At 46.3% G+C, this 12814-nt stretch overlaps 1 protein-coding gene across 1 annotated transcript; it reads left to right on the top strand.

Moving 5' to 3' along the window:
* On the top strand, positions 3362–7412 carry LOC8071106. The gene is made up of 3 exons (XM_021462586.1): positions 3362–4714; positions 5320–5460; positions 6365–7412. The coding sequence occupies exons 1-3, from the start codon at positions 4047–4049 to the stop codon at positions 7071–7073; spliced, it is 1518 nt and encodes a 505-aa protein (XP_021318261.1). The 5' UTR covers positions 3362–4046; the 3' UTR covers positions 7074–7412.

Below are 12814 nucleotides of genomic sequence, written 5' to 3' on the forward strand. Positions count from 1 at the left end.
TCGTCTCGTTTTCATATTTACTAAAACGGTAATGATAGGACGCGGACGTCCGTTCCGTCCGGGCGCCGCCGCGCGCTTGGGCCTGCGGCCCAACTAAAATGAGTGATGGTTATACGACAGAAGGAAAAAAAAGACTGCATCAATTCCTCATTCCGCATCGCAACCTCCACCGCAGACCACTTCTTCGTAGCTATGGCCGTGACTCTCTCTCTCCACTCCATGTGGTCGCTCTCCTTACTCCATGGTGGCTCAAGCAAACCTCCTTCCCTCCTCCTCCATAGATCCAGCCATCCTTCCTCCACGTGCAGCTTTCTGATCTAGATCTGAGGCCTCTCTGCCCTCTCCTTTCCCCACAACATCCATGGCCGTCACAGTGAGGGCCATGGCGGGCGACTTCCGGCAAACCCACGCGCCTTCCCTTTCCTCCCTGCTCTCTCATCCTCGTGCGCTGTGACCTCTATGCATCTAGAGACAAGGACGACGGCGTGGCTCCGACGAGGTAGGTAGACAGGGATCTAGATCTGAGGTCTCTCTCCCTCTTTCTTTCTCCCACTGTATCTAGATCTACTTCCTCCTTCTGCACCTCCTCCTCTTTTTCCCCTTCTGGATCTAAGGGTTTGGTGGTAGCTAGTGTTTCGGTAAGCCAGATCTTGTCGTTGTTCTGCAATGATTCATTTTTAATGTTGCAACAGATGATGTGGAATGTTGCAACGGTACCTTTTTTTGGTTGTTGCAACAGGCGTTTCTCTGATGTTGCAGAGCAGTTCTTGAGATGTTTCATTTTGCTTTTTTTGTTGTTGTGGTAGATTCTCCCTTGTTATTGCAGTAGATTTTTTGTTGCAACAAGCGCTTTTTCGATGTTGCATTAGTAGTGTTTGAGATGTTGTAATAGCTTGTTCTTATTGTTGCAACAGATTCTCTTCCGATGTTGCAGTAGATTTTTTTGTTGCAACGTGCGTTATGGTTGCATTAGTAGTGTTTGAGATGTTGTAATAACTTTGTCTCAATGTTGCAGCTGATTCTCCCCTGATGTTGCAGTAGACTTTTTTTGATGTTACATTTTCATATTTTTGTTTGTTGCATTAGATATTCTTTTCGATGTTTTAATAGCTATTTTCATTTGTTTTAGTAATTTTTTCTTTATGTTGCATTTTCAGATGTCCTTCGATGTTTGCAATAGCCTTTTTTCATATTGTAGCTAGAGGACAGACTATGGTGGCGACCTGGTGCTTGGATCGGAGGTGTTAGGTTGGCAAAGTTGGGGGCGGACAGATCCATGCACGTGATGGTCGCTGTTCTTCTCTGTGTGGGTGCGGGGTGGGAGTCACTTTCTGTGGGAACAACAGTGGACGGATGTGCTAGAGGGCAGTGAGGTGAGAGACAGAGCAGATCCCGTGCTCGTGGAGATGGGGACGGGCTCCTTGCGCGAGGAGCGGACGAAGAAAAGTCCTCCGCGCGGGCTGAGTTGGTTGGGGGTGGACGATTTTTTTTTCTCTGTAGGTGCGGGTGGGGAGCTTGGCGTCCGGACGCGCTGCTGACGCCGGACGTCCGGGCGCGAGCAGTACCGTTTCTAAAAACAAAAACAAAAGAAAATGATTGGGACAATCTGTTGTGAATGACGGCGGATAAACGATGAAGAACACAAGATCAAATCACAGCAAAGACACAATATTTAACGTGGAAAACTCCTCCAATACAAAGGGGAAAAACCACGGCTTCAGCCAGCAAACGCTCATTACTATTGTCAAGAGTTGGATTACAACGCGCCGTGCGGCAGCTTACAAGATCATATTCTCACTGGAACCAGTACGCGGGGAGCAAGCCCCCTGGCCCAAGCCTCCGGCGACGGGTTTCTACTTCGCTCCGTCAGAAGTCGGCCTTTATAATGTGTAATTGAATTTGAAACATATTCAGCACTATTCACACAAATTTGAGTGAATTAAAAGTAAAAATCAGGACACATGCATGACGGGATTATTATTCATACCATTTTTTCACCCTGGACTACAAGAGTACAAGACACAGATATATACTGATCGATGAACGCGTAGAGTTAGTACGCAAGTGTATGCTACAGCTAGCTATGTATACATCCACACACATGTGTTGATGCTGCATGCTCTGTGATCGGTTTAGGTCGCTGCAATTAATCACACAGTATAGAAGACAAAGCCATTCCATTTCAGATCATAGTAGTACTCGGCACAACACATGCATGCGCTTGTATATAATGTCCTGTGGACTGGTGGTGAAACGACCAAAAGTACACACGACTATGCGCCACACTGTAGCCGCCGCATATATATCGGCATATTGGCAGTCGATCCGCACACCGCATTTCGTCCAGTAATAATTAACTCACCCGGCGGCCCGCCCCTGACGCTGATGCTGATGCTGATATATATAGACACAACGACGCATAACCATGCATGCATATAATCATGGACTCTGCTGTTTACACATGAATAAACACCAGTAAGTAACTGCTCCATTGATTGATGGTATATACATAGGCCTTGTTTAGTTGATCCCAAAACCAAAAAGTTTTCAAGATTCCCCGTCATATCGAATCTTGTGGCATATGCATGAAGCATTATATATAGACTAAAACAAAAACTAATTACACAATTTAGTTGTAAATTGTAAGACAAATCTTTTAATTCTAGTTAGTCCATAATTAGATAATATTTGTCATAAACAAACAAAAGTGCTACAGTAGGGTTTCCATCTAAACAAGGCCATAGTACAGGCACAGAACGTAAATATGATGTAAATTATTGCATGTGTGCAGAGATCGACCGAGCGTCGTGACGATCAAATCCATCGGATCGCCATGAATAAGGCCTGCCTGCCTGGCTGAGCCTGAAATCTGAATAACGAAAGTGGTGGTGCAAGTAGGTCGCGTGTGCGGCGGACTCGGTCATATTCCGTCCGTCAGTGGGTTAATAAGGAAGCGGAGGAGACAGATACGACAGGCGTCCGACGCGCTACGGGAGGGTCGGTTCCTGTGTTTTTCACCGTGCATGGTAGCATTGCATGCGGACGCGACGCAGTGGCGCGGCACTTTCCTCCCTTTTTACCAGGCCAGGCGGCAGGCAGACAGGCGCCCGACGCGGCCATGCCGCCTTGCGTATGGAGGTGGCACACCGGCCGCGCGCGCCCTCCCCCACACCTCGCCCGCGCCCGCCCCTGCCCCTGCCCCTGCCGTCTGCCCTTGAAAAGGTCAGCCTCCATCCGTCCGTCCGTCGGTCAATCGTCCGCAGAGGAGGGAGGCCCAGGCCCAGCATATGCATATGCATGCACACACACACACATCATCGGCAGAAGAAAACAATACAAAAACCACACAACCCATCACTCTCGCCCTCCTGTCCCTCTCTTGATATGCCTGTCTCTCTCTCTCTCTCTCTCTCTCTCTCGTCGTCGTCTCCCCTCACATACTTCTTTATTGTCCTCTCTTGGAAGCCAACTCAAGTTACCCATCTCTCTCCCCTCTCCTCTTCCTCTCCTTGTGTGGTGTATTCTCTTGCTCCTCTCCTGTTGCTTGCTTGGTGTAAAGAAAAGATAGCTCACTTTCCACAGCCCCGGGCGGCCCATCTCTCACATCCTGCTTCCCCTCCACCCTACCTCCTTTTCTGCCCCCCCACAAAACCAAAACAAGCTTGCTAGATTGCTTGCTACTAGCTTACCTCCAAGCAGATCGAGCCAACCTGCAACTTGCTTCTTCAAGAGATCGCGCGCTGTCCTGCTGCCCTAGCCTTCTTCGTTTCGTTCTCCTTCGTGCCAACACATACATGCATGCACCCAAGCTGCTGCTGCTGCTGCTTCCTGTGCATCACACGGCTCTTCTTGGCTAGCTAGCCTTTTTAGCTAGCTTGGTGTGCCAGTGCTGATTGCAAAGGAGCGAGACGGGAGAATTATTGAGCTAGCGGTTGGCATCAGCCGCGCGCATCCACTATAGAGGCAGGCAGCGACCAGCGAGCGCAAGGGATCGATCGGCAAAGGGCGCCCTAGCTAGCTAGCTCTAGCTGCCGCGCGCCACAGCCATGTGCGACTACTTCCTTCCGAGGATGGAGGGCGACCAGGCCGGCGGCGGCGGCGGCGACCTTACCGACATCGTCCGGTCCGGCGGGGCCATCCCTGGCAACGCCGCTGAGATGTCGTCCACGGCCGCCGCGGACGAGTGGCAGCTCCAGGGGGACCCGATGCTCTTCCCGCCGCTTCCCTCGTCCACGACGTCGGAAGCAGCAGCCTGCTCCGCCGGCGGGGGCACAGGTGCCGACGTCTTCGGCGCCGACCCTTTCTCGGGGCTCGTGGACCCGTTTAGTACCGACTACTCCTCAGGCGCCGACTTCTTGGACGCCATGCCGGACGCGATGGCCAAGGTCGGCTTCGACACGGCTATCTGTGGCGGCAGCGGCAGCGGCTGCGGAGGAGGCGGAGCAGGCGGAGGCGGCCAGCTGATAGACATGAGCCGGAAGCAGCCTCTCTTGCCGCGGGGGGTGCAGATGCCGGCGCTTGGAGTGCTGGCGCCGAGGATGGTGTTGCCGTCGCCGTTGTCGTCGCCGAGGGAGATACGACCGTACCCGCCGTTAGCCGGCGACATGGTCAAGCTCGGGATCACGGCCGGGCAGGTGGCCGGGTGCGCCATCGACGCAGCCGTCGTCGGCATGCAGATGTCTTCGCCTCGCTCCGCGGGCGGGATCAAGCGCAGGTTGGGCAGATCCGCTTGGATCCAACACATCTGCTAGCTTCGCTGCATCATCTTATCTTGCATGTACATATATACAGGGCGTGTGTGTTTGCTAGCTATAGCTCGTGATGAATTTTAGGGAAAGTTCTGCGATCTCTTTTTTTCTGTTCCTTAAGCTTCTCCTCCTTTTGTGCTCTGCAGTCTGCACTGCACATCCACCCATGGAAAAAATAAGAATTGAGGGAGGATTCCAAGGATTCCTCGGGCTGTGCCAGAAATTGGCAAGGTCGTAGGTGTTGCCTACAGCTCGAAATTTTAGGCAAGAGAGTCATCATGAACACATGGTGTGATCGGTTGGGATATTTCTGAATCGGCAAACGATGCCTACTCATAGGGCTATGTGCATCCAGACCTAGCTGGTTTTCTCCCCCCGGAAAGGCCGGCTTTTGAGTCTCCAAAGCTGATGATTTGTGAAACCCTAGTAATAAGCTTCAATTACTTAAAAAAAACCCAAACTTTGCCTCAGGAGATTATGCGTTATGCGTGCACTTGCAGTTCTGTAAATTTATCACGTGATTACAGCTGTTCATCAAATATTAACACTTGCCGGAAATTCATCTGTGCAGGAAGAACCAGGCAAGGAAGGTGGTATGCATCCCGGCGCCGACAGCAGCTGGGGGAAGACCAACTGGAGAGGTGGTTCCTTCTGATCTCTGGGCCTGGAGGAAGTACGGCCAGAAGCCTATCAAGGGTTCTCCTTATCCAAGGTATGTGTTAATTTGGCACGCATCCACCTTTTAATTTAGCTGGGATTATGATTCAAGACAAATGGGCAATGTGGCTCTATATATTAAGCTTAAGCTGAACAATCTGCTAGCTGGTGACAAATTGGAGGTGAAGCTAGCTAAGCCTAGCTTTACGAATTGCTGCAAGAGTAAACAAAACTATCGTCTCTATATATGGTCCATATAGCTATATATAGAATTCTCAGCTCCACGATTCTTAATTTGTGTCTCCATGATCGATGCAGTTTGAATTAATTAGCTGAAAGATAATTTAATGGTTACCTATCTAGCTAAGCTAGATGTATGGGGGATGCTTCTGATTCTCATGTGTCCAATATATAATTACTAGTTTTTTTATCACTCTATATATGATACATTTTGGAATTTTTTGGAGTGCACAGCGTCGTCCTTATTATTACAGATACGGTTACATGATCGATCAGCAACAGATAACTAACTGTTATGTACCTAAAATACCGGTTAATGTATGATCCATGTTCCAAGGCATATACACACATTTTCAATATAATTTTTAATATTTGTTCCAGATTTTAATTATATATTCTATGCCAAGTGTAGGATGCTAATTACAATCGTCTGGATTGATTTTTAAGATCTGTCTGTACAGTTTTCAAATACATGTGATATGTCAGGTTATCTTCCCTAGATTAAAGTGGAAACAATGTAAAACTATGGCTTTTATTTAGCAAATAAAGCGTATATATAAACGGAACTATCGGCATATATATGAAGTGTGATTTACCTTATATATATACATATGTATATATATGCTGGTTGCAGTATATCACAGCAAGTGATGAAAAGGTGCATGCTTGCTAACTTTAATAATGTTCTGCTTGTCCCATGAAATGCACGATATATCTAGAGGGTACTACAGATGCAGCAGCTCAAAAGGGTGCTCAGCACGGAAGCAAGTGGAACGCAGTCGGACTGACCCAAACATGCTCGTCATCACCTACACCTCTGAGCACAACCATCCATGGCCGACTCAGCGCAACGCCCTGGCCGGGTCAACTCGGAATCACCACGGCAAGAACAGCGGCGGCAGCTCAGGTTCCAAGAGCTCACAGAACGAGAAGCAACAGCAACAGCAGCAACCAAACAACGTCAAGGAAGAGCCCAAGGATCCGGCGGCCACGACGACAACCACTAGCACGATTACTACCACAACTACTAGTACTTCTCCGGCAGCGGTTGTGAAAGAGGAGACGCTGGCAGCTGGATCATCGTCAGAGGCACTGGGGCAACAAGTCATGGATACTACAGCGCTAGCAGTAGTAGACCACAACATTGAACTCATGGACCAGGTGTTCGGCGAGAGCTACAAGCCGATGATACCGGAGGCCGGCCACTCTGACGACTTCTTCTCCGACCTCGCGGAGCTGGAGTCAGATCCCATGAGCCTAATCTTCTCCAAAGAGTACATGGAAGCGAAACCCAGCAGCGGTGGTGATCGTGGCCACCATCAGGAGAAAGCAATGTCCAAGGACTTGGATCCATTGTTTGACATGCTAGATTGGTCTACTAATTCCTCATCAGCTGGGAGCCCATTTGAGCAAGGAAAGAGAGGCTAATCCGATCCATTGGCTTATGTGCACACATACATTTGATCAGCAGCTAATAATGATAACCAGAAATTAAAATTACCACAAGATCAGCAAGGAAATTAAGTTGAGAGAGTTTTCCTTCTTTTTTTTTCGCTTTCTTCTTTGCTTCTTATTACCATTGTGTGGTGAGAGAGATTGGATTTTTTTGTTCTTAGATATGAACCTTATTTTTTAAGGTTTGTGTCAGGTTGCTTGGTGTACTTATATGCATGAGATGAATAGCCCCCTGATGAGGATTCTTCTCTCTCTCTCTCTCGTGTAGTAGAGGACTCTCCATTATTGGCATGGCATAGCAGAGTTTATGAACGTTGTCTAACATTCTATGTGCTTGAAGAAGAGGACATAAAAAATGGAGGGCCGGGCCAGGGGTGATGTGAATGTGATAGATGGAGGAATAGAAGAAAGAGAGACCCACAACCTTGAAGGTGATGTGACAAAAAGCAGGGGCGCCGTTGCAACGGAAGATGTTGTTACACCTCATGCTTTTTCAGCTTTTGCATGCAGCTGGAGCTGGGGCCTGGGTGCCCCTGTGCATGTTTGGATTCTCAGAACGGTACATATTTAATATTTTTGTCTGTGCGATATTTTGGAAACAGTGCATAAGAGTTCTATGGGGATGAAACTCTCTCTACTCCAATGAAACTCTTATCATCTCTCTCTTCATTAATATAGCGCCACATCAGCATATTTAATGTGCATGAAACTCTAATGAAACCCCGGTTGAGACTGGCCTAAGGAAAATGCACGAAGCCACGAACCCTTCTTTATACCTGGCTCTGATCTAAAGACCAGGCAGCCACTGCTCCAAGGCAGGAGTATTACTCAGGTCCCCTGTGCATTAGTACATGTGATATACAGCGCGTCGATCTGTTCAGCATCAATCTCTGTACGTGTGCCCTAGCTAGATATACAGCTCTCCTGCAGTGTTGTGCCGGCCGGACTGACACAGGTAATAAGGTAACGGCGTCTGTACATGTATATAGGGTTTGTTTAGATGTGAAAAAAAAATTAGATTTCGCAATTGTAGCACTTTCGTTTGTTTATGGTAAATATTATCCAATTATAGACTAACTAAGGTCAAAAGATTCGTCTCGCGATTTACAGTTAAACTGTATGATTAGTTTTTGATTTCGTCTATATTTAATGCTTTATGCATGTGCCGCAAGATTCGATGTGACAGAGAATCTTGAAAAGTTTTTGGATTTCGGCCGGAGTGAACTAAACAAGGCCATAGTAGTGAAGTGAGTACAAGGTGTGTGTATGTGACTATGTGTGTGTGCGCCGCGTCGCACGTACGTATGCAGAGCGTCCTGCAGCTTTCAATTATATTTGGCCCATCATCCGCCGTCTATATATACCTGTGCGTACAGCAAGTATGCAGAGACGTACGGTCGTCTGCATACGTGTATCTTGCGTTTCAGACTCGCAGCTGATGCATGTACACGTATGCGTGCACAATGATGCGGTCAATAAGGAGCAATGCATGCATGCGTGTGAGCGGTGAGTGCCTCTCTGTGGACTGTGGTATAGCAGCATGGCCACGTGCACGTGTCTTACGGCAAGCCAGAGATCGATGATGCATCGTATCAACACAGTGCATAACTGTAAGTTTGTCAGTCGTGTAGTCCTCTTCAGTCTATGCAGCATGATTACGTTTGTTTATCACACACACACACACATATATACGTACGTGTACGTGCATCCATCAACGAACACAGAACATTATTACTCTGGCGACTGCCGGCCGAGTACAACACGCAATTTCCCCGCCGACCGGACAATGATTTTTTTTTCTTCTTCCATGAATGAAAAGGTAAACAAATGTAGCGTGATCAACGAGCGAGCAATTTTGTCAATAAAGACAGCATGTCGAGGAGCGAATGAATCCCAGATTATTCCCAGTTCATCGAGCTGTGGACGTTTTTTTTCGTTTGCTGCTGATTATTGGCAGACACACATATATATATATATATATATATATATATATATATATATATATATATATATATATATAAGCCGCCGGCTATCAGTTGGGCATTATTATAGTATGTGTTAATAAGCAACCGTCATCTGCTCACTGGTGCAACGCGCGCACCACACCACTCGAACCTGGCTTCCCGTCCAGCTGCAGAGATCGAGGTCGTCGTCGGTGGCGCTCGGCCGCTCCAGCGACTTCTTGTTCGTGCGTCGCACGCGCCCGCGCCCTCGCGCGCGGCTGCCGGATTGCCGCGTGAGCGCGATCGCTGATCGGGCTGCTCTGGCAAGTCTCCGCACGCAAACAAGATGCAAAGCACCCCCCGCGGCGCGGCCGAGCGAGCCGGACGGTGTATGTGGCCGCCGTACGCGCGCGGAGCTCCTGTGCGATCCGCACAGCGTCCACGACGACTGGAGATTGGGTCGTGATGCGCCCAATAATTAGGCATTCAAGCGGCTGGGGCATACCTGTCCGTCCGGCCGGCCGGCCGGGCGTCCGATGACCGATGCGCCTGGCCGGCACGCACTGTACACGAGAGAGAGAGAGAGAGAGAGAGAGAGAGAGAGAGAGAGAGAGAGAGAGAGAGACTGAGAGAGAGATCGAGCCATGGTCATGGTGGGGCGCGCGCGACGACGACGACGGGCCTGCTGGGGTGGTCACCGCGCGCGGTCACGCGCGCGTGCGTGCGTGCGTGTCACTATTTTCACTATCTGCCTATTGCTGGGAGCTACCGCCAGGCAGGCCCCGGAATTGAATGTCTAGTCCAAGGATGGAGTGGAGCCGGGCGCGCGCGGCCCCCTGTACCGGCACATTTGGATGTTCAGAGGTGGCGCATGCATGCATGGCGTTTGCAGATGCAGAGTTGTTGCAGTGTGTCTTTCTCGCTGGCTAAGCCCTGTGACGTGTTTAACGCAGGTGCTGTGCCATGGTGGGATCCCGTCGCAGGAGGGGGTGTGTGGCAGAGGCATTTCCCGGGACATCCCTTTTATGCTCCTCCTTTTACGGTCAGTGAGCACAATTACCTTGTTCCTAAATTAAATGAAGGAACAAAGAACCAAAAAAAAATATATAACGGGTGAGCACAATTACCTTCCGAGGCACAATTACCGTGCTGGCCACCCTGGCCCAATAAAAGCGAGTAGATTTCCTTACTGATTCCTTTGTTTCCGGCCCAAAGGATTGAATTCGGGAGACCAAAGAGGGGTGGTGGTAGGGCCTTGTTGTGTTGGGCCCCTCCGAAAGCCCAGCGCAGCTGGAATCGGATTCCCCAATCTGGTGCGCAGAGGCCTATGCTGACTGCTGTTACTACGGTGGTCCTGTTCCTGTTGTTTTACTTGCGCCTGCATCACAGCACAGACCCTCCTCATCAGTGCCTAGGAGATGTGCTATTTTTGAGAGGTAATAATGTAGCCGCGGCCACTTCCAACTGTTGCTCAAATCTTGCCCAGTGTAGCCGCGATGCCATCTGCTCGCGCTTACCTGCCCTGTCATCGCTGCGTGTGCGTGGCGCTCGGATCTCACGTACTATACTCCTGTGTTCCACTTAAGCAGCTCGCTAGCTGTTACACTGTTAGACACTGGCTGACGTGCCCCATGGCCAAGTAATCCTCACGACGCCACGCCACGGCTGGACTGTCAGCTTCAGAGAAGCTCTTGGAGCCTTGGGCCGTTGGACACGTCATATTCACTTGAGCTTATCTACTGAATTTATCAATTATTTAATAATAATTTTTTTATAATAAATCAGCAAACACTACTTTCACTTATAACTTTTTAGCCAAACAAATAAGCTACCACGCACGAAACAATTGGGCGTTATCTCAGACATTAGATCGGATAGACCTTTGCGGTTGTTCACACCGATAGCCGTAGGAGTAGGACCTCTTTCGACCTCAAACCTAAAAAAACGAAGGATTGACGTGACTTGAGTTATGAGTTATATACAAAAGTTGTGCTAAATATATTGTATATGATTTATTTGAAAATATATTGAAAACAAAATAACTTACGTGCATAACTTATTCGTAGAATTTGTAACGTAAACGTTGTGCTAGAGCATTTATATTGAGAAATTGTTATGATAGGGTTTTTTCCCTAATAATTATGAACAGAAGTTATGTAGAAAACGTCACATCTTTGTGTTGAGCAACTTGTTGCTCACGATTGTAACACTATGAGTAAATTATGAGCTCTCTCTTTCCATTAAAAAAATGTCAGGCTGAAAAGTTGTTAAGATAAATTTATCTATAAACTATGATTAAAAAGTATCAGGAAAAACTTGCAATAATAAGCTGCGATGATAAATTTTTACCCTGCCAGATATTATATAAAAATTATTATGTTATATAAAAACAGAAGTTTGTGTGGAAATGAATGTTTCCAAAAAAAAAAGTCACGAGTCTAGTCATATTATTTGTTCACGTTTCCTATAGTCCAGATGCCTCAAATCAAGGACCAAGAGAGATTAATAAGAGATGAAGAGAAAAAACATGTAGTACTGGTTTCCTGGTTGGTTGGATTAAAATATAATGATACTATTCATTGTCTGAAAAAAAAACTTAGAAATAGCAGCCCCCTTATTTTTTTCGTTTCTAATTCCGTGCACGTTCCGTGGTTGTCAAGACCGCTCTTAGGCCAGTCTCAATGCATATTTCATGAGAGTGTCATGCACATTAAATATGGTGCCACATAAGCAAAAATGCTGACTTGGCAGAGTCATTAAATAAAGGAGTTTCATCAGATGAGAGAGGAGTTTCATCCCCATGAAACTCCTGTGGCTCGGTTACCTAGTTTATAGTCTTGGTAACTGTGTCATGAAACTATACATTGAGACTGGCCTTAGGTCCCGGCCCAAAAAAAGAAGGAAAAAATTCACTTGAGGTCTCTCAATTTTTTACGAAAGTCTATTTTTCATCCCTAAACTCCCAAACTGGGTAAAATACATCCCTCAACTTTTAAAATCGTGCACATTACATCTCTGATCTGGTTTTGAAAGTGGTTTTGTCCTTTTCTTTTTATTTATTTCAGTTGAACTTTTTGAAAAATCATAGTAAATCACATAAAAATCATAAAATAGAAATTCAGTTTTGTTGGGCTTCAAATGAGAAGATCTACACATTGAATATATAATATGGTATGCTTTAGTACAAAATTTTTGCTGCAGCTTTAGATTCTATAATTAATTAGAATAATTATAGCTATAAATTCTATGGTCCAATTGTGATGAAATTTATATGATGGGCTAATTATTCTATGCTTGAATTATAGTAAAAATTTCATATTCATTGGATCATGTATTACTTAGTTATAGATTCTTTTTGGTTTATGCTTGTTAAATCTTAATAAATCTATAACTAAGTTATACATGATTTAATAAGTATAAAATTTTTACCACTGTTTTAACATACAATAATTAGCCCACATAAAAAAATCACCATAATTGGGCTATAGAAATTGTAGCTATGAATTATTCTAATTAAATAAAAAAAACATAGATCTAAAGTTACAACAAAAACTTTGTGCTAGAGTATACTATATTATATGTTCACTGTATATATCTGTTTATCTAGAGTCCAAGGAAATCAAATTTACTATTTTATAAATTTTATTTGATTTACTATGATTTTACAAAGATTTAGCTGAAATAAATAAAAAAGAAAAAGACAAAACTGCCTTCAAAACTGCTTGTAACCATATCAGGGACATAATATGCACGATTTTAAAAGTTGAGGGA

This window comes from Sorghum bicolor, chromosome 6 (assembly GCF_000003195.3).
Source record: "Sorghum bicolor cultivar BTx623 chromosome 6, Sorghum_bicolor_NCBIv3, whole genome shotgun sequence".
Taxonomy (NCBI): Eukaryota; Viridiplantae; Streptophyta; class Magnoliopsida; order Poales; family Poaceae; genus Sorghum; species Sorghum bicolor.